The following is a 27,423-nucleotide window of genomic DNA, read 5'->3' as shown; positions in this document are numbered from 1 at the left end:
ACGAATGAAATACATGGTGAGAAAGGGGGACAGGAAGCAAGTGCCATATGTCATAAGACCGAGGCTCACGCACCCAAAGAGAGCCGAGTAAATGATGGCCTTTGCCAGCTGCGGAGCCGTGGTGAAGTGGATGACATAGTGGCCCAAGTCGGTCAGCTCTTCGTTGCCATCCATCATGCCCATTCCCTGGAGATCCTTGATGGCCTTCTCGATCCGCTCGGGTGCAGGTGGGTCTGGGGCCAGCATCAGGATGTCCTTCGCATTCCTCGCCGGGCAGAACAGCTGCACAAAAAGGAATTTTAAAAATAAAATAAACAAAAGAGAGCAAAACTCAAATTTACTGGCACTTCAAAAATTGCCACCTTGTGGTAAAAATAAAACATATACAGGAAATGAAATTATAGTTTTTAAAATACATAACTGATGGCACCGCAAGTATGCAGTGGCCCTGGTAGAGCTTGAATCATCACTGATCGTCAATCACTGAATCATCATCAATGAATCAATTATCGCTGATCGATGCACAGTGGCATACTATGGAAAAAGTTAAACCTTGCTAATCCTTCCAAGAAGTCTTTTACTGAGAGAAGTCAGCTGTGTCCTGACATTCGGCTCTTGGTTTTCATTCTAGTAAAGGCACAGTATGCATAGATAGAGCTAATTTACTACGTCCATAGTAACAGAGTTCCACGCGGGGCACGGCAGAAAATACGAAAACAAACAAATCAAGAACAAAACAAGTGCACACACCTTGCAGTCTAGCACCACTTTCGTGAGGTCAACCGTCTGCATCTCAGGCTGTGCAAACTGATCTCGAGATGCGAGGTCTGCACGTGTGTACAGGTGGAATGACTCTCCGGGTCGCAGCCGGCCCGCGCGACCCATCCGCTGACGGGCGCTCGCCTGAGATGTGGGGAAGGTGCCGAGCAGGCTAATGCCGGTGGATGGGTAGAAGCGCTGTTCCCGCTGGAGGCCCGCATCCACCACGTACACCACGTCGTCCACCGTGATAGAGGTCTCGGCCAGGTTGGTGCACAGGATTACCTTGCGCACATCTGACGAGAGAATGTGAGAGATGATCATAAATTACAGTGTAATTCATTTATACAGGAATAACAATAGTATAGCGCTTATAACAGTCAAATTATTGGGATTTATCAATTTTTCCACTGACCCTATGCAAAAAAAAAAACATGCTATAAAAGTCACTTATCGGCGGATTAATGGAAACAGCGATAGCTTTCTGGCCACCTGAAAAATGTTTACCACAAAAATTTTTCTGACTGTTCGATAAAAACAAAATGAGGGCCAATTTTCGCGGTGTGGCCTATACATATGGCACGAATATATATTTTTTTTTTCCAAGTAACAGCACTCAATCCAACCGTCACTTGCAGAGTCTTCCGACTTCGAGCTGGTGCTGTGCTTTGGTGCACGTTCACCCCACGAGTCGTCTTCAGTGCTGCCTAAACTGTTTGAAATCCCGGTCATCTTGAAACTATAGGGTACAATGTTGGACACGGAGTTTCACGCAGACAAAATACAGCCAAGCACAGTCGCGAGCAGTGCCCTCTTGAGCCGCCTAGTTGGCATCTCGTCGTGATTGCTGTTTGCCATCCATTCTGAGTACTGCATTCAGAATTTAACCTTAAAAGGCCGACTGATGCTGACGTCCAAGGGTCGCAGCATCTCGGTGAGGCTGCCCGGAATAACAGCCATTTCTGTGTGGATACTGCGCAGATGTTCTTTAACCCTATTTGTCAAGTAATCGCGGAAGCTGTCCAGGACGAGGAGCAATTGTTTGGCCAACATGGCGCCTGTGCGAGTCTGCCAAACACTTTTTATCCAGTCGAGCACAAGCTCATCGTCCATCCAGCCCTTTTCTTGGGCTCGAATTACAACTCCCTTGGGGAAAGCGTTGTAAGGAATCCTTTTCCTTTTCAAGATGACATGGGAAGGCAGCTTTCGCCCATCCGCTGTGACGCATAATGTTGCACTGTTGGCGCTGCGAGCCAGTTGTCACCCCGGAAACACTCTTCTTCTTCCCTTTCATTTCAACTGTGCGGTTCTCAGGGCAGTCAAACCGCATGGGGGTCTGATCAGCACTCGCTATCTGAGACAATATATAGTTGTGCTCATGGCACAAACCGATCACTTCCTTTGAACGCCACTGGTACAGTATTGTCCTTCGCCAAAAGGATAGGGCCGTCCTCTTTAGAAATCTTTGTAACCAGCTGACACTAGCTTTGAAGACCTCGCGCAGTATGCTTCCCGCATGTGCCAAGGCTTGAGTCTTCTGCGCAGCATGTAAGTTGTTAACGCACAACCATTGTTCCGCACTTCCATTGCATAGTGGAAATGCTCTTCTTCCAGCTCTGGATACTTGCACGGCTTGCCTCGAAAAGCGCTCCTTTTGTAGCTGGTGTTCTTCAACGCATCCTTCTAGTGGCACCATCTTTGGATGCACTTCTCGTGCCCGTCAAATTTTCTGCCCGCCGCACGTTTGCCGTGTTCAAGGGCAGCAAACTCCCACTACTTCCAGTTTAAAGCAAAAATAAAGCAGAGAGCACACAAGAGCCACAACCATGGCGTGTGACCACACCAACCACACTACCACTACTCAGGTGCCTCTGACAGTAGCAAAACAAGCTGGAGTGGCCGGGGCTGGCAATACCGATGTCGATATGAGCTATGTTCGATTCGGCCATGGTTCTCTGCCCTGCCGGAACCGGTTTGTGGTGCGCTGCACTTAAAGCGTTCGATTCACAGCGCCAACACCGTCCGCGATTGATTTTGGTGCAGTTGTGGTGCCACTCTGGTGCAAACAACCGCAGCACCCTCCGAGACGGAGGTGCAGAAAAGTTGCGCACATGCTAAAGCGCTAGCCAACAACGGGTGCTGTTGATGAGATGCCTGTAAACATCGATGGTCTACCCAAGGGCATTTTTCCCCTTCGTCAATGGATCCGGCATCATCCATCATGAAAATGGTGAATTCCTCTAAGGTCTCTCATGACAACCTAAGATAGCCTCCAGAGTTGAGATACAGTAAAAGCTCGTTAATTCGGACTTCTAGGGACCGCAAGATATGTCCAAATTAACCGAATGTCCGAATTATCGAGAGAACAAAAAAAAAAAAAAAAAAAAACATGCACGATTTTATCTCAACATACCTTTATTACTTAAAGTAATCACGGATGCTTGTCCGCTTTCCCGCAGAAACCTGCGCGGATACAGTCGAACCCGGATATATCGAACTCGAAGGGGATCGCGAAAAAGTTCGATATATCGATAATTCGATATACAGAAATTGGCTTGTGACGGCACTTACGATGCGAAAAAACGATACCGTATTTGCCGCGTAATCAACCCACTCGCATAATGAACCTACTGTCCACTTTCGCACCTGAGAATTTAAAAAAAAAAAATGCGTTAAGGCCAGCTCGCTCACATGGAAGTGATTGAGTGATCTCAGCGACGAGTGGCAGCGACAGAGCGAAAAATTTCACTTGTTGAAACTTCGTCCCTCTCGCCGCTCGAGCCACCACGACCGTTCAATACAGTTCAATACAAGGTTTCTGTGTCGCTGCGGCAGAAAATCGCGAGCGTTTTCGTTTGCATGTCGATGGCGCGCTTCACTCCGTTTCGGTCGTCCATCCACAGCTCATTTCTTGGCAGCGTGCTAAGATGTTGGGCAGCAATAACGTCAGGGCGCGTTTATCTTTTTATAGCTCCTCCAGTGGCAGGGAGCGAACTTGGCAGAGTGCCCGTGATGGCTTGATTGCACAAGCCTGGTTTGATTTATCACGCCGCGCTTGGGGCGGGCGTCATGATCGCAGCAGCTGACGGCGTGCTTCCGTTGATTCATACATGCAAAGATAAACGGCTCCCGCCCCCCCCCCCCCCCCAAAAAGCCTGCCGCTTCTTAACGTCCGCAGCCGCCATATCTTACGCTACATCGTGTGTACGGCACAACGATAAGAAAGAATGACTCGCAAAAAAAAAAAAAAAAAGCAGAGAGCTGCCGCTTCTTAACGTCCGCAGGCGCCATAGCCACGTCAGTCGCCATAGCCACGTCAGTCGCCGCGCGCGCAGAGGGTTTGCAACACACGCTGGAGAAAGCGTTCCACGTCTGTCTGAAAACGGGCTGAGCTGGCTTGGCGCATGCGTAGAGCGTGCTGAAGGAGAGAGCTCGGTAAAAGAATGGGCACATCCACGCACATGGCTTGCAAACGTCATGTGTTGGCGCGTGGGAAACGATAACCGCACATGTGCGCGCCTTTGGGGAATGGACGCGGCGCTGTCCAGAACTGTCCCCTCTCATTCCTTTTGCGCGTGGCTGGCTTGAAAACGTCACGCGGCAAATGGCCAAGGTTGATGCGATCGTCTTTGGGGAAGGCACACTTTCAGTGCGTGGTGCGGAGTTCGATATATTGAACGACCGGCGAAATTGAGTTCGATATATGACGCGGCTTTCCTATACTTTTACATGGGATTTTCAAGGGGATATTCAGTGAGTTCGATATAACCAAAATTCGATATATCCGGGTTCGATATAACCGGGTTCGACTGTACTATTTTCCTCAGTCCTTCCAGGTGCTCAGCAGCGCGCATGCCATCTGCAGTGCCCCAACAAAATTCCTCTAACACAACGAGGGCCTCTGCTGCTTCCTTCACAGTGTGAGGGGGCCGAGGCTGCTCCTCTCGTAGCCCCTCTTCCTCCTCCGAATCTTCGCCGCGCAGTACGTCCCGAACAATTTCTTCCTCAGTTAGAGAGCCGGTTGTAGCAACGCCGTCATCAATGCTGATGTAATTGGCGAGTGTCACTGCATCCGGCAGCACACCTCCGAAATCCGGGCAGTCATCTGCATTGTCGTCTGGCGACACTTCTGCCACTGTGTCATTGCAGGGCTCAGGCAAAACGAAGCCACTGTGTCGAAAACAGTTAGCGATGATGTGCGCAGGCGTGTTCTTCCAAACGTAGGCAAGAATGTTGACCGCGCTCAGAAGATTCACATCGTACTGCTTACCGATTTCATTGCACAGTAGCATGCGTTCCAGCACGCGCCTGCAGTATTTAGTCTTCACATACTGAATTATACCTTGGTCCATCGGTTGGAGGGCCGATGTAGTGTTGGGCGGCAAAAAATAACTTCAATGTTGTTCAGTCCGGTGGCACTGTTATGTGCACTACGGTTGTCAAGGACAATTAACACCTTCTTCGCGGAAAACTATCGGTCTAACTTTTGTATCCAGCCGCGAAAAATTTCCGATGTCATCCAGGCCTTTTTATTAGCCCAGTACTCCACCGGAAGAGCAGGGACGTTCTTAAAGCACCGTGGCTTTTGTGCCTTTCCAATGACGACAAGCGGCAAGCGCTCTACCCCTGTCATGTTTGCGGCTAAAAGAATGGTGACTCGTTCTTTATACTCCTTTTTCCTCCGATGCAGGGATCTCCTTTCATTGTCACAGTCTTGTCAGGCAATGCCTTAAAGAAAAGTGCTGTTTCATCAGCATTAAAAATGTCATTTGGACCATATGCTGCGATATGTTCCAGCAGCTGAGCGTTCTTCCAGTTGTTGGCAACGTCTTCGTTGACAGCACCTCTTTCGCCGCACACAGTCTTGAAAACGAGACCATGTCTGTCTTTAAAGCGCGCACACTACCCTTCTGACGCTTTGAATCCATCGATATGCATCATCAGTGCAAACCTCTCGGCCTGCGCCATGATGAGGGGTCCACTCAATGGGAGGTTTGCATAACGCGAATTGACCACCGACCAAAGCAAGGCTTCTTCCAACTCCGGATGAGCTGCTGTTCGCAGACGCTTTCTTGACGCTTGGAACTTCTTGCTTTCGAACGCCTGAAGAATCTGTTCATTTTTTACATATGTGCTTAAAGTACTCCTTTTAACGTCATATTTTTTTCATTGCTTCTTGTCGGGAGAGCCCGTCCTTAAGGGCCCGCAAAATTTAAACTTTAGTAGCCAAGTCCTTGGCCTCGTAGCTCTTCGGCCGTTTCGCCGGTGTTGTCATCGGGGGCGAGTGCGGTGATACCAGCGCACAACGGAGAAGCAATGAGCCGCACTAAAGCGAGCAGTCTTCAATACAGCAGCGTAGCGCACCGACAGCAGCAAAACCACAAAAAGGCACCGCCAGTAACGTCGACTCGTGAAAAAACAAGAAAAAGCGCTCATCCAGCCATAAGTCGAGCCAAGTTGATTAATTGATGTCCATGGCGATGCTGCTTTTGGGTATCGCTATTGCGCCGCGTTCGTCTTATTTTCGTTTTCGAGCCTCGGTAGCTGCCCGAAGTTGTCCGAATTATTCGTTGTGCGGTCAAATCCGTCCGAATTAACGAGAGTTTTTGCTTCGAGAAATAGGGGGTGCAGCCCTTACATGCGTTCATACAGCAAATGCCGAAAACGAACTGGTGTGGAGAAATCCATGAAGGGCATTGAATGCAGTTAGGAAATGAGCGCTATCATAATTGCAGTCGCTGCCTGCCGCTGCAGAAAGTGCGGGTGTATCGTCATCGCTTTCACCCAATTGTACGTGTGACAATCAAGACAAGGCGCAATGGCTCTCGAGATGAAACAGGAGATTAATCGGGATTTCCAGCAGGATTTCAAGGTTGGAAGCCTCACAAAAAACATGGTCATTCGAACTCTACAATTTTAATGATCATCAAAGCTGCGGATGTCCTGCAGTTCATCCATTCAATGATCGGTTTCATGCATGCAAAAGGACTGCTGCCAGCATATGTGCTACTGGAAGTGATGCTCAAGTTATTTTATGACTATTTATGTATCCTGTAATAAAGTGTTCAGTGCTCTTTATGATGAATCGCATCGTTTAACCAGATTCACTCATCGCTGGTAAGTAGGCAAGCCTATATGCATGGGAAGATATGTGGGTGTGTTTTTTTTCACCAGTTCAGATAGTTAAGTCTCATTACAAGAGACACTGTTACAAGAGACACTTGGTTATAAGAGACATCTGAAAATGGTTTGGTTCGTTCCCCTATGTCTGCATTGTTAACAACATTGCATACAAGAGACATGGTTACAAGAGATACTCGGTTACTAAGGACAACTTTTTCAGTTTCCTAGAGTAAATTCTTCACTATTTAGAAGAGACACAACCCAGGTGTGCTTATGCAATGCAGCTGAAGCAAACCAACTCGTACATGATGCACTTCAAATTCCCTTAGCTAAAATCTGTTTCATATCAGTATCCTTTTTGTTGCAATATGTCAGGAACTAAGAAGGAGTGCTTCCCCATCATTGGAAAGTCAAAACGACCCCACTGTTTCAGCCACTGGCATTGCATTACCATCATCTACGAAGCATGAGGGTGACGAGCATGTAAGAGTGCTTCAAAGGTATTAGAGCAACAAGAAGGCTTGCAAAGTGAAGTGCTTTACCTCCAGAATTTGGGAAGGAATATACTCTGCACTCACAAAAATACATACTGTAGTATGAATAACTTCTTTAAGCTTTCCTGAACAATTCCCCGTTAATGCGTGTGAATGCATTTGTATGCTCATGTGCAGTAAACTGATCACCACAGTGCTTTTAGAATTTTTGGTTACAAGAGACCTTGCTTACAAGAGACAACTTTATCGGGTCCCTTGGGTGTCTCTTGTAACGAGGTTTTACTGCATAACGATAATTGGTTATAACAAATAAATTTTCCAGTTTTCTCAATACGTATTATTATAAACATTATAAGTGGACTGCACTGTAATAGAAACACTGGTCCCATCCAATATAAGGAGGGCATTCAGGTAAAGAGATACAAAAAATGCAGCTCTTGAACTCGGTTTTCCGGAAAATTTGGGTGACTTAGTGAGCTTTAGAACTTATCCGATTCCCTAAATGTATGGATGTGCCAACCATCCACCTCGCCCCTTACCCACATCATTTTTGGGACTAATCATACCACTTTACTTATAGAAAACTTCTTCTGGAAAGCTAGAGAACATAAATTTTTTTTTACATCGTTTTTTGCTCTATATTGCTCACAAGACTTATAAAACAATGTTTTATTGTCTGCCAAATCCGAAGGGAGCTCCAGAAGAGCCCGATTTGAAGCCGTGACTACGATCAGCCTGTGCCCAAAAGCAAGCCCAGTACAAAAACAAAACAAAAGACAAAATGTTGATTCAAAAGCAAACCCAGAAAAAAAGACGAAAAGAAAAGAAAAACAGCAACCAAAAGGGCAAATCCCAAAAGCAGATAAAAAAGCAAGTCATAAGCAAAGATAACTGACGAGCCAGTGCGTCTTCAGTCCGTGATTTACACATTCTATAGGAGCTGGCAATGATTCGGGATAATTATGTACTACAGTCGAACCCGGACATATCGAACTCAAAGGGGATCGCGAAATAGTTCAATATATAGCGATAATTCGATAAACAAAATATGGCTTAAGACGCCGCTTGCGATAGTGAAAGATGATACCATAATTGTCATGTAATCAACCCACTCGCATAATCAGCCCACCCCTTTACTTTTGGCCCCAAGAATTTGAAAAAGAAATATAAGCATGAAGGCCGGTTCACATGTAAGCAACTGAGCGAACGAGACAGAGTGAAAAATTTTTGGAACTGTGTTGCAGAGCCGCCACGACAGCTCAAGACAGGTTTTTGCGTCGCCACGGCAGAAATCGCGAGCGTCCCTCCGTTTCGGCCACTGTAACCACAGCTCAATTATTGACAGCGCGCCAATATGTTACGCAGCACTAACGTCCCAGCGTGTTTAGCTTTGATAGCTAATGCAGTGGCAAGGAGCGAACTTAGCAGAGTGCCCATGATGCCTTGATTACACAAGCCTGGTTCGATTTATCATGCCGCGCTTTGAGGCGGGCATAGCCAATGCCACAAAATCATTGGAAAGCATGATAGCTGCAAATGCTGTTTGAAGAAAATAATGCTAAAAGCCAGTGTCATGACTGCAGCTGACCGCGTGCTTTCGTTTATTCATAGATGCAAGCAAGGATCGACGATCCTGGCAAAAAAAAAATCTGCCGTTCCTAAAAGTCCCCATCCGCCTAGCTTATGCATGTTTAGCATGATGATGCGAGACACGCAATGCACGTCAGCCGCTGCGTGCAGGGGGTTCCCAACATGCACTGAAGAAAGCGCGGAAAGTGTCCGACGTTCTGTCTGCCACGGGCTGAGCTGGCTTGTCGGCGCATGTGTACTTCGTGCTGCAGCAAACAAAGATGGGAAAGAGAGAGGAAGGAGAAAGATAAAGCTCGGCAGAAGAATGGGCACACCCTTCTGCTTCGTTCTATCGCATTGTTTACCCTCTCCCGAAACACCACAACCGCATGGGCTGCATCTGCTCCAATCCAGCCTTTGCCAAACCGGTTCCCTCTCGCTCCTTCACGCACATGGCTTACAAACGTCATGTGCTAGTGCACGGCAAACAGTGCTATAATATTGCTCTAAGTATTGCTCTGTGGCCCTTTTCGCAGCGCAACGCAGTAGTAGCAGTGGTGCCGCATTGCAAATGGCCCCTGGCCATGCTTCACCACACGTACTGTTACCCGTGCGGTGAAGCACCCTCAAAATGCAACGGTTCAGCGTACTCAGAAGAGCGGAGAAAGCACCTGGATGCAAGAGATAATAATATGAATATGCGTTAGACAGCGTGTCATTATCTAAAAATAAAACTAAAAGGCCAGTGATGTGTGCTGCAGTGTCTGAAACATCGTGACTGGCCATATCAAGGCCGCAGAAAGCTGTCCCCGAGTATGGCAAACTTTCGTGGCTAGACGGAGCGTTTCGGCGCACTGTGGTGCAAATGTAACAAATTTCACGCTTATGGCGCAGCTTGGCGCCGAAATATGCAGCTGTATCAAAATGGCGCAATTGGCACAGCTGTTGCACCCTGGTGTAAGAAACACTCCTCTCTCTCAAATGAGTTTAAATGTGCCTGCCATATCTAGATGCTCAAAGTAGCGACAAGGGAGGTCATCAAGTGTGCTCGATACATTAAAAAAAAGTGCCAACTGACCAGAAGGTGGTGTAGCAAATATCCTCTGCTGCTCCTGGTATCGCAGCTGAGAATGGAGAGGCAGAATCCAATTGTGGAACTTCGGCGGCACCACTTTGCACAGCTCATTGCGGACCCAGGTTATTTCACTCCAGCCCGGCAGGAAGCATAGAACAGCTCCGGAAGGTTTCGTCTCCATGATGAATGTCAGGACTTGAGGCACAATGCGCACTGGGTCAAAGGCGGCCTGCGGACAGTTTGTGAATGAACAGTTTCACCACATGCCACCCCTACTAGACTCTGTCAACAGCAACAAAAAAGAAAGCAGGCGTTACAGTAGACTCCCAATAATGTAAAATCGAGAGAAAACAAAAATCTGGAAATAAGGGGATTTTGAATTAAGGGACGCTTCCTAATGCAGTAGCCTCACTATCTGCATTCTAGTGAAAACCCAATGTCCAAAGCCAATTTGACCTTTGCGATTGCAAAGGGGCAGAAGAACAACCAATCACAGGCATGCGCCATACGTGACGTCACAGGCAGCACAGCCAACCAGAGAGCACTCACACCACAGGTGATGCCACAGGCTTGAATTAAGTGAAGCTAACATAGTAGCACTACTATCTATGTTCTAGCAAGAACCCAAAGCCCGAAGCTGGTTTGACCTTTCCAACTGCTGACGGGGAAGAGAAAGTGCCAATTAGAGGCATGCACCATACGTGACGTCATAGGCAGCACAGCCAATCAGAGAGCACTCAAACCACAGATGATGCCACAGGCTTGAATTAAGCGACGCTTTATAATGCAGTGGCGCTAATTCAGTACAGTGGAGACCACTTATAACGTAATCGCTTTTAGCATGGAAGCGGTTATAACGCGAATTTTTCTGACCACCGGTATTTGTACCACAGAACTCTATAACTCTATGTATAGGCAGACCGCATAATAAGCAGGCGCGCGAGCCAGAATACCGGTTACAGCGCGGTTTTCGGGAGGTTGAAGGGCGCACTCCGCGCGCTTCGAGGGAGCGCAGTCCGCGTTAGAGAGCAGTGGCTGTTGGGCGGATGCGCGACGAAAAGAGAGAGGGAGAAGGCAACCCCGAAGTACCCGAAGGAAGACAGGCGCATACGTCACCATGGAGCATGTACGTCATGCTGGTAGCACCCAATCCGTACGTGCGCGGCACAGTGTGTGGGGTAGAAACAGTAGCGCAGCCGGTTTTCTTTTTTTTTTTTTTCGACTCTCCAGTCTCTTTGTTGCGTCTGTTGTGAGTTGTGTTCTGCTGTATGCTTCTGCCACCACGGCGTCGGCGTCTTCAATGGCATGAAAAAGCGGCATGCGCTTTATCGCTCGAAACCAAGGAATGTGTTTAAAGGACGTCGAGAGCAGGTTGAAGGAACAGTCGGTGGCGGCTAAGTACGACATATCCGACACAACCGTGTCGACTATTTCCAGTCGAACACGGTTATATTGAAACTGGATATATCGAATTTTGGTTATATCGAACTCACGAAATATCCCCTTGAAAATCCCATGTAAAAGTATAGGAAAGCCGCGTCATATATCGAACTTAATTTCACCGGTCGTTCGATGTATCGAACTCCGCACCACGCACTGGAAAGTGTGCCTTCCCCAAAAACAATCGCATCACCCTTGGCCGTTTGTCGCGTGACGTTTTCAAGCCATGCGCCGAAGGAATGAGAAGGAACAGTTTGGCGACGGCTGTTCTGGGCAGCGCCGTGCCCATTCCCCAAAGGCGCGCGCATCTGCAGTTATCGTTTCCCGCGCGCCAACACATGACGTTTGCAAGCCACGTGCGTGGGTGTGCCCATTCTTTTGCCGAGCTATCTCTCTCCTTCAGCACGCGCTACACATGCGCCAAGCCAGCTCAGCCCGTTTTCAGACAGACGTCGGACGCTTTCTCCAGCGTGTGTTGCGAACCCTCTGTGCGCGGCGGCTGACGTGGCTATGGTGCCTGCGGACGTTAAGAAGCGGCAGCTGTCTCTGTTTTTTTTTTTTTTTTGACAGTCATCCTTTCTTATCGTTGTGCTGTTCAAACGTTAAGCGGCGGCAGTTTCTTTTTGTTTGTTTTTTTTTGCGGTAGTTGTTTATCCTGCATGTATGAATCTACGAAAGCACGCAGTCAGCTGCTGCGATCATGCCGCCCGCCCCAAGCGCGGCGTGGCTTGTGCAATCAAGCCATCACGGGCACTCTGCCAAGTTCGCTCCCCGCCACCACAAGAGCTATTAAAAGATAAACGCGCCCGGACGTTATCGTGCAGCTTCTTGGCACACTGCCAAGAAATGAGCTGTGGATGAGACCACCGAAACCGAGTGACGCGCCCAATCGACATGCAAGCGGAAACGCTCGCGATTTCTGCCGCAGCGACACAGAAACCTTGTTTTGAGCTGCTGCGGTGGCTGGAGTGGCGAGACGGACGCAGTTCCAACAAGTTTGAAATTTTTCGCTCTGTCGCTGCCGCTCGTCGCTGAGATCGCTCAATCGCTTGCATGTGAGCGAGGTGGCCTTTACGGATTTTATTTTATTTTATTTTTTTTCAAATTCTCGGGTGCAAAAGTGGAGGGTGGGTTCATTATGCGAGTGGGTTGATTATGCGACAAATACATTATCGTTTTTTCGCATCGTAAGTTACGTCACAAGCCAATTTCTGTATATCAAATTATCCATATAGTATCGAACTATTTCGCGATCCTCTTAGAGTTCAATATATTCAGGTTCGACTGTATATACAAGAATCGGGAGAAGGTGCGGCAGCAACTGCAGCAAGATTCTTCTTCGCTGTCATGAAAGAGAATTCGTGTGTCGAAGTACGAGGACATGGGCGCAGCACTCTTCAGATGGTTTCGAGACACAGCTTGAGCAACAAGGCACTTCAGTGTTTAAGCTTTGTTGAGGGTGAGATCGTTTGGAGTGCAGTGAAAACACACTGCCAGATGAAAATCACTGCATTCTTCCACTAGTAATGCACTCGTGAAATAAGCATTGCTCATGCTGAGTTGCCATCGTTTTGTGCATGTGTGTGTGTGTGTGAAGTGTGCAACAAATTAAGTTTAAAAGGTAGGTTGCCCGTTTCACATGCATAAGACCCTAAAAACGTGATGTTTTCGCAACTCCAGCAACTTACGTTATAAGCGGTCAACACTGTAAAACCCCTTTATAGTAAAGTCACTGGGACCAGCAAAGATCTTTACTATATCAAGGTCATCACTATATGAGTTGTTGGTAATGACATAGTCCGGAAAATGCTGTCTGCAATTAAATGCCTACTTACTGAACACGTCTTGCTTCTTAATAAAAAAAAAATACTCCAAAATACTTTCCATCATTCTCTTATCTCTCTGCGCCTTCAGTTCTGAGATTTTTTGTTTCCATCTTGTTGAAGTACCCCTTAAGCATGAGGGCAACGTGGCTACAAGTACAATCGAGCTTGATATGAAGTCAAAACAAAAGCCTTGCATCAAAAACCTGTTGGGGTAGTTTTGCTTAACACATCGACCAGACTAGTGACCCTTCACCAGCAGCAGATATTGGAGGGCTGCATAGCACACCGGTGAGAATTCAGTTCTAGTTTCACTTCAAAATCACCTTTGTACCGGGAGACCTTATCTTGATGCCAGGAAGCACAGAAATCCAGAAGAAATAGAAAACCCCTGTCACACGAGCAAGTTTAATCTCATTCGTATCGAATGACATTAGCATCTAATTCTTCCTCAAATGAGTTTGGGGAACTCATTCGCATTCGATCACGAACCGAATGTGTACTCTTGACGCCAGATACACAGCAGAAACAAGTAACGCAACATATTCTGCACACAGTGAAATTTAAAAACAATATTTCTAGAGTTTTGTTTTAAAACCTGTTAATTTAGGTGTATAATTATGTATAATTATCTGCACTGCAGGCTCTCGCGGAACGGCATTACTCTCGGTCACAGCAGCTGTCCAGTCATGGCAGTGACTCACGATCGTTTTGGGCTGTCTACTCCTTGGTGGCTGCATCTCCCTGTATGTTTATAGCGGAACTATTTAAAGTTGTGACTGAGCGCCTCACAGTTTGGACGTCAATTGCGTGCTCTACGTGTCTCCATGCGTCTCCACACTGTGTATCTGCGCTCCGCTGTGTTCCGCCATATTGTTTGTTTACATTTATCGAATTTGTGAGTGATACTTGGCTTGGATTTTTATGGCTTAAATGCTACAGCGCCGCCAAAAGTAATGTTTTGATCAGCTTTAAAATGTTGCACAGTGATTTCAAATGCCTTTTATGCGCACTGATGTTCCTTAAGTACAGTATTTTTTTATAGCTGATCGTAATTGCCACCATTTGCAAATGACATTATATTTTACCGTGTAGCACCTTAAAAAACCGAATGACATTCGATGCATCGAATGACATTAAACCTGCTCGTGTGACACAGGTAGAAGATTGCAAATAACTTCTGCAATATTCCTTGCTGGGCTTTGATCATGCCATGACTTCACATGTGAGAATTCCAACTTTACACTATGCATCGCACACATACTGCCTACCTAACCTTAACCACACACACATACACATACAGCTGCAAGCAGGAAATGCAACCAGCCATAGCCCTAGAGTAAGGTAAGCAACAACAGCGGGCCACACACCCATAGAGCACACCTAGCAGAGTTGGTGTGACGCACCATCTTTTAAGATGCCCCCCCCCCCCCCCCCCCCCCCTTCGCACATGTAAGCACCAAATCTGAGAGGGCAAAAATGTTACTTTTGGTTCCTTTTTCTCATATGCACGTCGTTTCATGCACCGAGTCGCCATTCACGTGCAGTAAAACCACTAAAACTGGGAAAGTTCTGTAACTGCCAAAGATGCACCACCGCGGCCACTTCTTTCTTTATGAATAAATGGATAGACAGATAAGGCAAGACACTTTGAATCGGGCAGCGGCAGCACGTGCCACCAAGCCATAACTATTAATTTATATATATTGCACTTATTTTTGCCTTGACTTTAGCAACCGAATAACCCTTATTTGGTTATTTCTCATTGCCAATAGTCAACTTTTTTCTCCACAATCCTAAACAAAAACTTATTTTATAGATGCAACGCCATCTGGCGGAGTCGTGGAACGTTAAGCTCAGCTGCGAAAGGGCCAGTCTCCCTCCTCGTAAGTTATGTTACTGCATGCCACAGCTACTTTGGTTATTTGGCTTTGATCAGCTGCTCACCAGATGCTGTTGATGATGCTAGTATGGCCGTTGGCTATGATAATGCAGTTGCAGATTCCATGGTGCCGGTTTCACAAGCACCATTCTTATGCGGGCATAGGCAACTTATCGGAAGATTCGGGCCAGTGGTCGTACAATTGAAAAGTTCAGTAAACAATCGGGAATCTTTCAGACGAGTCGGAAAGGTTGGCAGATATGCTTATGTGCTGCGAGACGTCAGAGGGACACTAGGAGGCCGAAGTTATTGGTTTGTGGGGTTTAACGTCCCAAAGCAACTCAGGCTATGAGAGACGCCGTAGTGAAGGACTCCGGAAATTTCGACCACCTGGGGTTCTTTAATGTGCACTGACATCGGAGGCCGAAGTTATTGTGGAGCCCTCCACTACAACATCGTTCATAGCCAATGAGTAATGATGGGGCACTGATGGAGCGATCGAATGCCATCCATCATCGCACTCACCTTTCGAAGTGCATCTTGGGAAACTATGTTGTCAGCCGTGAGGTCATCGAGAAAGTACTGCGTCACAGGGTGCATCTTTCCAGGAATCCTGATGATGGGTGCACCACCGAAGTACTCGGAAAACTTCTCCACATTGATGGTGGCACTCATCAGGACCACCTGTCAGGTGAAGTGAGAAACGTGTCGGTCTGCCGTAAGCAAAGTGAAGTTTCATTCGAAGTGGTGGGGATAGCAAAAGTTCTTCGGACCAAGCAGTTTCCAGCTAACCAAGCGAAGCAACAAAGTGTGACCCTGGCAAAAAAACGTTCTCACAGAACTTGCTACGTCTACTGGACGAGCATTGCGATTAGTATTTAAGTAATCAAGGACAATGGCAACCTAATCCTCCTAACCAAAGTATGTTACACAAAGAAATAGCACAGGCTGGCATGAAGCCCTATCAACTGTCCTGTTCCATCAGGTGGTTAGTCCTTGCCTCGCCTGTAGCGCATAATGACCTTTCAACCATAGGATAAGTTCAATTTGCGTACGAAGCATAAGCATTGTTCTGCGATGGCACCTTGCGGCTCCACGTGGCCACCATGTTTGTGGCAAAATTGAAACTGAGCCTCCCCACATGGCATCCCAGATAATCAAATTATTTGGGCTGGTGCACGCTGCCAGTTCAAATTATCTGATATTAATTTAAAATTAATATCAAAATTTTAAATTACAAATTATGGCAGGATCACAGAAATTACAGATTAACAGGGGTTGCAAATCATCAACAGAGTTCCAGTTATTGAGGTTTTACCACAGGTGGAAAGAAGTACACTGCAGTCAGCAGCCAAGCGCTACACAAAAAAGATGGCCGCATCACATCCGGCCTAATTCCTCTACTCCTGTAATGGTGCAATACAGTAGCGGCACCTCGTTAGGAGCACCTGATCATATCTTCAATAAAGTTTCACTGGAGTTGCACACAGTACTATCGGAAAGCATCACCAAGCATTGAGCCCAGGCTTTAGAGCGCAGCTCTTTGGCACCCGTTCCTGCATTTCGCGTTGTCACCGTAGCGGCCTCATAAGCAGCTCCGGCCCCCTTTCAGCATCCCAGCTCAGCCCCCCTCTTCCTCCGTGGCGGCAACTGCGTATGTTCTCTGATTGCTGTGCGCGCTCGCGACAGGCATCAAACCAAATAAAAACGACGATGGGGCAGCCTACCCTGAGGTCGCGGTTCAGCTCCACCACTCCCTGGAGAAGCACCAACAGGAAGTCGGTGCAAACGTCCCGCTCGTGCACCTCGTCCACAATGACGTGCGAGACCCCCCGCAGCTGTGGGTTGCCCTTGAGGTGCTGCAGGAGGATGCCCACAGTGCAGAAGAGCACGCCGCCCCGGCTGGACAATAGCTCCTTGGCCAGCCGCACCTGGAAGCCGACCGTCCTGCCCAACTGCAAGACAACAACACAACACCTTGCACCTGTAGCACGTGACGCAGTCTCCGCTGCCTGCCGATTTCACAAACAGCTTCAATTGATGAGGAACATACATATATTATTAAAATGAACATAAAGTGTTAAAGAGTCCCTGAAATGGTACTTTTCTAGTATTCTAGTAGAAGAAATCTGTATCGTTGTGAGCATTCGAACCAAATTTAAAAGCTTTGTGTGGAGCAAATAATTTACAGATAATTTTTAAAAAGTGCTCCTGCCGACCGCTTGCAACCGATTAGGGCGACACATTACCCCTGCGCAAACCTTCGATGTGACGCGGGCAGAACGGAGCGTGGTGGGGCACTGCTGCGGCTTGTTTTCTTCATTTTTTTTCTTCTGCGCAGGCCCGGGCTGAGTTGAGAAGGGAGAAGAGAAGCCCCATTTTCAACTGCAGATATTTTCGGTCTTAGTGATGCTACCTTAAAGACTTCTGCGTTGAGGCAAGTACTCAGATGACACCTACTACTCGTGCGCATTTCCTAGTTTAGTAGTAAACAGCTTTTCGTGGGCCTTTTAAGTCATCTTGATCCCTATCCGCCAGGGCTAGTTAGGGACTCATTACAAAAATTTTCAAAATCTTAATGCAAAATTTGTAAAATTAATACAGCAACAGCCAAAAGTAAAAGCTTCACCCCCATTAATTCAAAAATTTGGATAGTTCAAACTACTACTGGTTAATTTTAAAAGAGCTGGGTTGGGTGGTTTCATCCAAATATCCCCACTGCAGCAAGAAATCATCAAAATGGCCATACCCAAAAACTAAGTACAATGCTTTAAACAGATGTGGAGCTAGCAGCAATGCATTCATACAGTCTCGCACCTCTGATAACTATTAATATTTCCGAATACGAATCCAACGCGAAATGTAAAAAATAATGGCCTTTTTTTTTTTTTTCCCTGTGTTCAATGACCCTTTTATCAGGCATTTCTCCCTAGAGGCATAACGGTTACTTTGACCCACTCAGTCATGTGAAAGTAGATGCATTATTCGATCACCAGCAAATGTTAAAAAATTCTTGAACACCAATTCCTCGAAACCAATGTGGAACAAACACATTCCGATTCTACTTGACATTACGGATCCCTACTCCCTACTTACACTGGGCCCTCATATATCCGTGTCATAACTCAGGATTATTTTTAATGTCTCGGTCATATTTTTCACTCGTTCCTGTCAGAAGCTGTTGTGTAAACTAGGGGTGTGCGAATGTTGAAATTATTGAATATGGATCGAACAGAACTATGGAAAAAAAATGCCTTCCAATATCAAATTGAACATTGAATATCTTATCTGTGAAAACAGAATTGAAAACAACAAACACATGCATCGAAAATTGAAAATAAACACTGTTTGCCTCGTTTACTTTAGAATCTATGTGGTAATTGTAAATAAATCTAAACTAAATTGCACAGAAGTTCACAAACTGCTGAAAAATCCAGTATAAATATTTTGCAGAATTCCACGTATCAGGTTTTTGTACAGTAAGGACCAGCATAAAATTGAGTGTGTCTGCCATGTTGCTGCTCAATACAATAAGCTCTCAATTACTCGGCCTTTGAAGGATCATAAAAAAATGTCCGAATTACAAGGGAAGCTCAAATTATCAAATAAGTCTAAAACGCCAGCCCAAAATCGTTTACACTACATTAACTTTATCTGCTGAACACCTGGAAGATGGTCATCTGCATTTCAGATGGAACCGAAGTAATGACGACGCTTTTTCCCCAATTTGTCACGTGCTTCACTTGGCACACACTGTCAAAGACACCCGCTTCCCAAAAGGAAAGGTTCCTCTTCACAAAACAACCCCATCGCATTTTGAGGATGCCTCAATGCACGATCCGTGCAGTAGAGTATTGCGGTGAAGAGCACAGCGCGTGGATACTGCGGTAAATTTGATAATTTTTCAGTGCATTTGGTAATTTCAATATTCGAAAATTGCAAGTATCAATCTTCTGAACATGAATTCTCATATTCGGGCACCCCTAACGTAATCAAATCAATACATTTCTGACCTGTAAAGTGTTTGTGCTCGCAGAACAAAGAGACAAATTTAGCCTCATGGAAAAGATCCCTGAGACATTGTAAAATAGCAGACCATCCATCAAAAATTAATAAATACAGTCGAATCCGGATATATCGAACCCAGATAGTCTGAATTTTGGTTATATCGAACTCACGAAATATCCCCTTGAAAATCCCATGTAAAAATATAGGAAAGCTGCATCGTATATCGAACTCCGCAACATGCATTGGAAGGTGCGCCTTCCCCAATGACGATCGCATTACCCTCGGCTGTTTGCTGTATGACATTTTCAAGCCACGTGCAGAAGGATGAGAGAGAACAGTTTGGCGCAGCGCCCTTTTCCCAAAGGCACGCGCATCTACAGTGATCGTATACCCCAGCGGCACGTGACGTTTGCATGCTATGTGCTTGAAGGAACGAGAGGAAACTGGCCACTAGAGAGCAGACTGCATTTTTATTTCTTTTTTCTTTTTTTTGCGGGACTCGTTCCTCCTTGTAATCGTGCTTACTGTGCGGCGTAGCATAAGCCATGCTGGCTGCGGACATTAAGATGTGACAGATTTTAAATTTTTTTTGTGAGTCATCCATCCTTATATCAGTGAATAAATAAAAGCACGCGGTCAGCTGCGATCCTGACACTGGCTTTTAGCCCTGTTTGCCTCAAACGGCATTTGCAGTGACAGTGGGCTCTGCCTGCCCCAAACACAGTGTGATAAATCGAACCAGGCTTGTACAATCAAGCCATCACGGGCACTCTGCCAAGTTCGCTCCCCGCCACCGCAGGAGCTAACATCAAAAGTATAGTCAAAAGGTAAACACGCCATGATGATATTGCTGCGCAGCATCTTAGCACGCTGCCAATGAGCAGTGGATGCCACAGCCAAAACGAAGGGATGCGCCACCGACTAACGACTAGCGCCAACGACTTTTTTTTTTATATTCTCGGCGCCAAAAGCAGAGGGTGGGTTCCTTATGCGAGTGGATTCATTACACGACAAATACAGTATCATTTTTCATGATCACAGGCAGCGTCTCAAGCCGATTTCTGTATATTGATATATCGAACTACTTTGCGATCCCCTTAGAGTTCAATATATCCGGATTCGACTGTAAATAGATCAAAGCATCTATTTTTCATTATCATGTCTGACTTTTCAGATGTCAGTGAATTCTTTACGTCCACATCTGCAGAAACTGTACTTTGTATAGACCTTTTCAAAAAGGGGTTAGGCGCTGATATATTGGATACTGGGCTGTGCTCGTAGTATAGGGAAAGCTGAGGATTATCTCCCCCAAACCCGACCCACAGCTCAGTGAAACCAGTTTCAACAAAAGCAGACAAAGTGTCTGACGGGGATAAGCAATGACAGTATGACAAGGCATAGAAAAAACAAAGCCAAAGAGAAGGGGGTAGTGGATTGAGGCATGGAACCCGACAAGCACTTGAAGGAACCCAAAGGTTCTGTAAAACCCAGTTTGAGAGCCCCCCAGTCCAGGGCAGCGAAATTCTACTACCAAGACCAGGAAGCTGACGCCTCTTGTTAGCGGGCAACCCTTCCTCCTAATGCAACTCTGACAGATCTTCGAAAATGAACAGATCTCGGGTTCATCTAAAAAAAAAAGCTCACTCTGGTCCCCTCAATCTCGCCTTTCGATATCTCTCTGTGCCCCTGCTTGTCAGTGTCAAAAGAGAGAAAAAAAAATGCACGGACCTCTTCCCCTCGCTCCTTTGCCACTCGCTTCGCTATGCTGATGGCGGCCATCCTCCGTGGCTGAGTGACGACGATGTTGCAGGCCGAGCCATCGCCTCGGCGGATGAACTCCTCAAGGATGAACTGAGGCACCTGTGTCGTCTTTCCAGAACCAGTCTCGCCACACACCACCACCACGCGGTTGCGCTCCACCGTGCGAACGATGTTCTCTCTGTAGAGAAAAGCCATGAAGCCATGAGTGGCATTGCAATGAGTGGGAATGATTACATGCAGCTGCAGATCGAAGCCAGCTCTGATTCAAGGTCACAGGGTATGTGCACGTTTTGTTGCACTGTCAAACTAAAATGTTTAGATGATATATTCCATGTGCATGTGATCTTACAGGGCTCCTGGAACATTTTCCCTTGCTTTTAAGCTAAATGCAATAAAAATTCACAGTTTTAATCAGTATTTTGTGCCGATTTCAAATATGCATTTACTTTTCCGATATGCCGATTAGTTTTCAAATTATTTTTTCTCCTTCGTTTATAGAAACAACAAAGAATAATCTACTAATCAGAAAACTATTATTAGCATGTGGCTAGATAGTATAAGTAATACAACATAGGAAGTACATTTCTTGTTCGTTTTATATCTTGTTAAGTTCAATAAAGAAAAAGCAGTTGATGAGTCACTTAAATAGGAGCATGCAAAAAAATTACCAAGCATAAATTGAGAAATCCGATCTTAATATGGTATAGTTTAATTTAGCATGCTAGTAAAATTTAGCATCCTAGTAAAATGAGAAAAAATGAATTGAGATGGGATTTATTCGGCTCGTTAGCACCTTGTGAGGTGGAATGAATGACCCAGGGAGTGAATAAATTAGTGACTATGTAGAGGATGGGTTGTAGGCTTTCAAAATTTCATTTTCAAGAAGCCACTTTTCAATGAGATTTTCAGCTCTTCAAGCGCCCTACCCTCCTGAAGTTGAACGCAGGAAAGTCATTGTTAGATCCCATTCATCTGCACTACGGCCCGAGCCTCTGTTTGTGCAGAAAATGACACAAAAAGTTCTGCCAGTCACCTTGGGCGGCCAGACCAAACATTAAGGCCGATGTTTACGAAGCAGCACCTGGACTTCGAAAGTAGTGTGAAGCTTTTCTCTATTTTCACTTTCTCGAGTTTCAACTGACTAGAATCACCGGTCCAAGAAAGCGAGTAAATATTACTAAGATCTCGGCAAAGTCACGCAGACCGTGGAAACTCAGCAGCACTTCCGTCCAGTCTAATTCGCCGCACCTCCTCGCACACGCGGGCGAAAGCAGGAAAGCAAAACATGGGAGGATAATTTCTCCCTCGCACCAACGGCACTGTCGGCTCCACTGCGTGGCTGCGTCCTCGCGCGAACCGCTGTAACCGCTGGAGAGATGCATGTGCGTTTCGAAGACTGCGGTTCTTCCAGGAAGGGTAATGTAAATTTTTAATCATGTATTTTGGTTATGTATAGCACAGTGACATATGTGATTACTTGCATGCAGAACGCATGCATTTACTTTATATTTCTGTATTGCTTTGTTGGTATGGAATGCCTGGAATGAATATGTGTATCACATTTATTGAACTTCATATCAACTGTGCACATGCTGACACAACCAGTGCCGTCAAACTAAGTTCTTTTGCGTTGATAAAGCAAGCATGCAAGATCACAATGTTAGCGAAGAATACTACTGTAAACTATTGGCCATGTAATGTGTGTGTGTGTGTGTGTGCACGTGTGTTTGTGTTGTGCGTGTGTTGTGTGTGCGTGCGTGTATGTGTGTAATATTCAGTCACATCTTGTCATTCTCTATTTCATGTGCAAACAGTTAATAAAAGAAACAATACTTGTTCTCTGTGCTATTTCTTGCCGCAGTTGGCATGCTTGCTCGCAAGAACTGTTTTTATGGTTTTTCTTTCCATCATAGTATTCCTGCTGCAAGCCGGTCACGTCGCAGCAGGAACGATACGATGCAGTAGAAAATCCGTGGGTAGAGCGTTCTCCCAGGCATGGGCACACACGAGCGCGCAACCCACGCTACTTGAAGCAATTTATCGACACCCCCTTCAGCGCGCCTTTTTTGGTCCGCTCTGTTATACAGCCTCCCCCGTCAAGTCCATTTTCTACGCGCCCCCTCCCGCTACGAACATAACTGAAGGGGTGTTTGGCGCTAGCATCTGTAATTCGTGGTTGCTGGGAGGTATAGGAAGTTTCACCATCCCGGTGTTATTTCTCAGGTTACCTGAATTTTCTTATTGAAGGTAATTCATAACCAAATAACACACACAATATAAACACTCTGATCCAGCAGAATAAGCATGGTATATACGGTACATGGAGCTTCAAGTTCCAAAGAGAAATCGGCCATGAGGGATGCAAAATAAGCACAATAAGATGATGCACACTTGAATTGAAAATTTTGAAGTATGAATTAAAACTAAATGTGCGGCACTATTAAGGCTCTTTGTGGCCGAAAATCAGTCTAAGATCGGATTTTCGATTTCTTCATTTTCGCGGTCCTGAGACGTTTTCGCAGCTACAGTGCAGTCCACTTATAACGTTACTGAGAAAATCGGAAAATCCGATCGTTATAACCGATTATTGTTATATCTGAACCGGCAAAAAAAAAAATAAGAAAACAAAAAACAACCCAAACACCCACGTATGTTCTCGTGCATGTAGGCTTGCCTACTTACCAGCGATGAGTAAATCAGGTTGTAAAACGCTAATCAACGTAAAGAGCACTAGACACTTTATTACAGGATATATCAATAGCCATAAAATAAAAACATACTTTAAAAAGTCGGAAATTCGCGCTTACCTGAGCAGCAACTGAAGCGCTACTGAAACATCGCTTCAGTAGCGTGTATGCCGGCGGCAGTCCTTGTTGCGTGCACGAAACCGATTAGCAACGGGATGAACTGCAGGGCATTCCCAGCCTTGATGATCATTAAAATCGCAGAGCGCGAATGCCCGCATTTTTTCACGAGGCTTCCAACCTTGAAACCCTGCCAGAAATTCCGATGAATCTGCTGTTTTACTCGAGAGCTGTCGCGCGTTCTATGTGGGCTGCGCCATCTTCCACGATGCTGATGCTGATACGGCCATTCCCCTTTGTATCGGGGGATCACAAAGTTTTGGATCAGGCCAGGAGAAACGGGTAGAAAAAATTGAGGAGTGAGAGAAAATTCTATGCTAAATGTTCAGTCAAATAGTCCACGGACGCACAATCGGCGATGGCGATGATGATACGGCCGCACCCTTTGCACGGCAACAGACAGCGATTGCGATGATGATAGTGCTTATATCTACGGATTTCTCCACGACAGTCCGTTTTCACCGCATATGTCGAGTTTTCACGTAATTTTCATCTTTGTATTTTAATTTTATAAATCATTCAGACACGTTTTTGTGGTAAACATCTACCGGGTGGCTATAAAACTATTGTTGTATCCGATTTACCGTGAGTAATCGATCGTTATATCTGGTTTATTTTTGCATGGTACCAATGGGAAAATTGATAAATTCCAAGAATTTGATCGTTATAAACGGTATATCATTATATCTGATATCGTTATAAGTGGACTGCACTGTATATGCAAATTTTGGCTAAAAAATACCACCTATTTTGCATGTTACAGCGTTCCAAAATTGTAAATGTGAACGCTTGGCCCTCTAAATTAAGGTCAAATCGCACAGAGTTTTGATCGGCCGCAGATCGAGAAATATGCGCTCCACCAGCGTCATTTTAGTCTCGTTCGAAAGATCGGGATTCAGGCTATTCCCATGTCACGACTGGCGTCCGTGAGCGAACACCCGAAGCAGAAAACAAAGGGACAAAATCGCACGAAACAAGCGCTGCTATTGGGCTCCGAAAGCATGTAACCGAAATGGCCACTTGTGGTTGGCTGCCGGCATCGACTGTTTGCGGCCTGGCGCCATTTAGAAAAGGGCGCATAGTTAGGCCTAGCTTGTGTAGCAACCCTCTGTCGACACGATCACGGCGTAAAACATGGAAAATTGAGGCTCGATCGTCATACTAAAAAGCGAAGGAAGGTTGAGATAAGGGGCGCACCAGTGACGCGGCACTGCGGCATCGTGTTATCCACAATCAGTGATTTACTCAAGGCGATTCCTGCCGCATACGAGCATCGTAACATGACGAGGCAGATGAAAAAGTGATACCTAAGCAGCTTTCATGGACGCGACAGATCGAGCACTCGGAAAAGTTAGTGGCGCAGCGACGGCGTCACGCGCAGCATGTGGAATCGCAAACCTTGTCGAAATAAATTTACTTCTGAGCTGCAGCAGGAGCATTTATGTTGGCGGGAAATGGTGATCTCACACCAAAAACCAGTCATAACTCATTTTATTGACTTACTGTTAGCCTTGGTAATTCAAAAATGTGCCAAAAACATATTTTCGCCGATTTTTCAAAATTGAATTTTGAACAGTCCCCATTTTGGAGCAGCGATATCTTGGATTCTAACTTTCTTCCACATCATTCTAGAAGGCTCATTTATGCATTTGTGCAGTCCGTTGATGATTCTATACCATTTAAAGGTCGAAATCTTCTCCTGAAGACCGAATGTTTACCAACCATGCTTCCTTCAAACAAAAGACCGGTTTTCCTTATTATATATAAAACTACCTGCATTAGGTAAAAACAGCTTGCAGTTTTGGAATGAGCACGAGAAAATGCACAAATGGTGCAAATCTGGTCCAAATTTGCCCATAAATAAAAAAACAATATCTTTTTGTCTCGTTTTCTCAAAACACCCATTCTTGACTTCTTGCTCATTTGCAGAAGTGATATATCTGCCTTTAATAATTTTTGTTGTGGCATGTAGCTAAAAGTGCAAAGCACACAATGTTAGGTACAGATTTTGCAATTTATGTTTCAAAACATTTTCAGTTTGGCTTTACATCAGACAGTAAGGCACCTACATTTGGAACACTGAACTTTGAACTGCTATAACATTGCTAAGATTTGTTATATCAAAAAAGTGTTCCTAAAATTGTATTCTTTAAGCGTTCTAGTACATAGCAAAGTACATCTGAATTTTTTGTAGCGTGGTTATTACTTCATTGTTTCTGCAAATTATGAACAATTATTTGCATTTATCTTTCAAACTAATTGACCAATTAGAAAAATAGTTACATAATTGAAATGAATACAAGAAATTTAATCATAATACAGTTTTATTCAGTTTGGTCAAAAATTAAGAAAAATAGCTTTAACAGCCATGTCGCCCCTTAAAAACTTCGAATACAAATTTCATATGCGAATCATATTCGAAAAACTGATATTTAAAATTTTGGATGATTCGAAAATTACCGAATACACCGAAAAATTTTCGAATTCATCGGCGCTACACCACGGTGCGTGATTACTGGGTTGTGCAGTAAAGAATCCTTGAAACGTGACGGGGGCGTTTCGTGAAGACTGAAGAGGGATCTTCCCTTTTGTGAAGGGGGTCTTCCTGACTATGTGCACAATGCGAAGCACCTGACAAACTGGAAAAAAATATCGTATCGTACTTTGTTTCCATTTCAAACTCGGACATTTATCGTACAAGTGTTCTTTAGATAAAATTTCTGCGACACAAACTGTTATACAAATTGTATAGTAATTCGAGATTTTGGTTAATTCGGATCTTTTACAATTCTATGAAGGCTGAATTAATGAATGCACTGTATTCAGCAGTGATATGACGGTTTCACTCGTTTTCATGCCGATCCTTCCTGTGTAAAAAAAAAAAAAAAATCTGGTATACGGAATCCTGGACTTTACTTCTGTGCTCTTATTGTTAGCTTTTATTTGAAAATGCCATATTAATCATGAAATGAACAAGACACATCGTTTGCCATTTTTTAATTTTAATTTCTTTTTCACTGATCAAATACTTGATATTAAATTCAATATCCCAGAGCATTTTTTTCCCCTATTCGTGTTGGATTTGTCTTCGAAAATTTCGATGTCTGCACAAAGCTAAAAAATTAATTCAGTAGAGTGAGCATAATTTTTGCTACAAGCTTGTGGGAGACTCCTGCCTTTGCACTCGGGCATGTCTCCTATAAAGCCAGGAGAGCAAAATTAAAGCATTCCTGCGGTCCTTCCTGTATGCATTACCTATAAATGACCTTGACTAGTGCCCCAAATGACTGTTTCACCAAGCAGAGTAAAGACAGTTAAGTTGGCAGTGCACTTGGTGAAGTTACCAGGAACAAAGATGTAGAGGTCTGCTTATAGTTTGGTTTGGTTTAGTTTATAGGGTTTAACGTCCTAAAACGACTCAGGCTATGAGAGACGCCGTTGTGAAGGGCTCCGGAAATTTCAACCACCTGGGGTTCTGCAAACGTGCACTGACGTCGCACAGCACACGGGCAGATCTGCTTATGGAATGAAAACATAGCATATTTATTCGTGTAAACAACCGCATTTTTATTGCAAGAGCAATACTACTTTACGTTTTGAGCCTTCAGCGTAGCGCAGCCGGTAG

At 45.2% G+C, this 27,423-nt stretch overlaps 1 protein-coding gene across 1 annotated transcript in view; it reads right to left on the bottom strand.

Moving 5' to 3' along the window:
- Positions 1-27,423, bottom strand: part of LOC146178970 (ATP-dependent RNA helicase DHX30-like) — a 73,688-nt gene that overhangs the window by 30,301 nt on the left and 15,964 nt on the right. The window contains exons 8-13 of the mRNA XM_084578676.1: positions 20,902-21,112; positions 16,893-17,120; positions 15,691-15,849; positions 10,024-10,249; positions 751-1,055; positions 74-282 (exon numbers count right to left, since the gene is read on the bottom strand). Coding sequence (XP_084434802.1) covers positions 74-282; positions 751-1,055; positions 10,024-10,249; positions 15,691-15,849; positions 16,893-17,120; positions 20,902-21,112 — 1,338 coding nt within the window. The remainder of the gene's footprint in view (positions 1-73; positions 283-750; positions 1,056-10,023; positions 10,250-15,690; positions 15,850-16,892; positions 17,121-20,901; positions 21,113-27,423) is intronic.

Source organism: Amblyomma maculatum, chromosome 9, assembly GCF_055883805.1.
Source record: "Amblyomma maculatum isolate TAMU_Amacu chromosome 9, ASM5588380v1, whole genome shotgun sequence".
Classification (NCBI taxonomy): Eukaryota; Metazoa; Arthropoda; class Arachnida; order Ixodida; family Ixodidae; genus Amblyomma; species Amblyomma maculatum.
The sequence above is the reverse complement of the archived record's forward strand: the minus strand, read 5'-3'. Positions and strand labels throughout refer to the sequence as shown.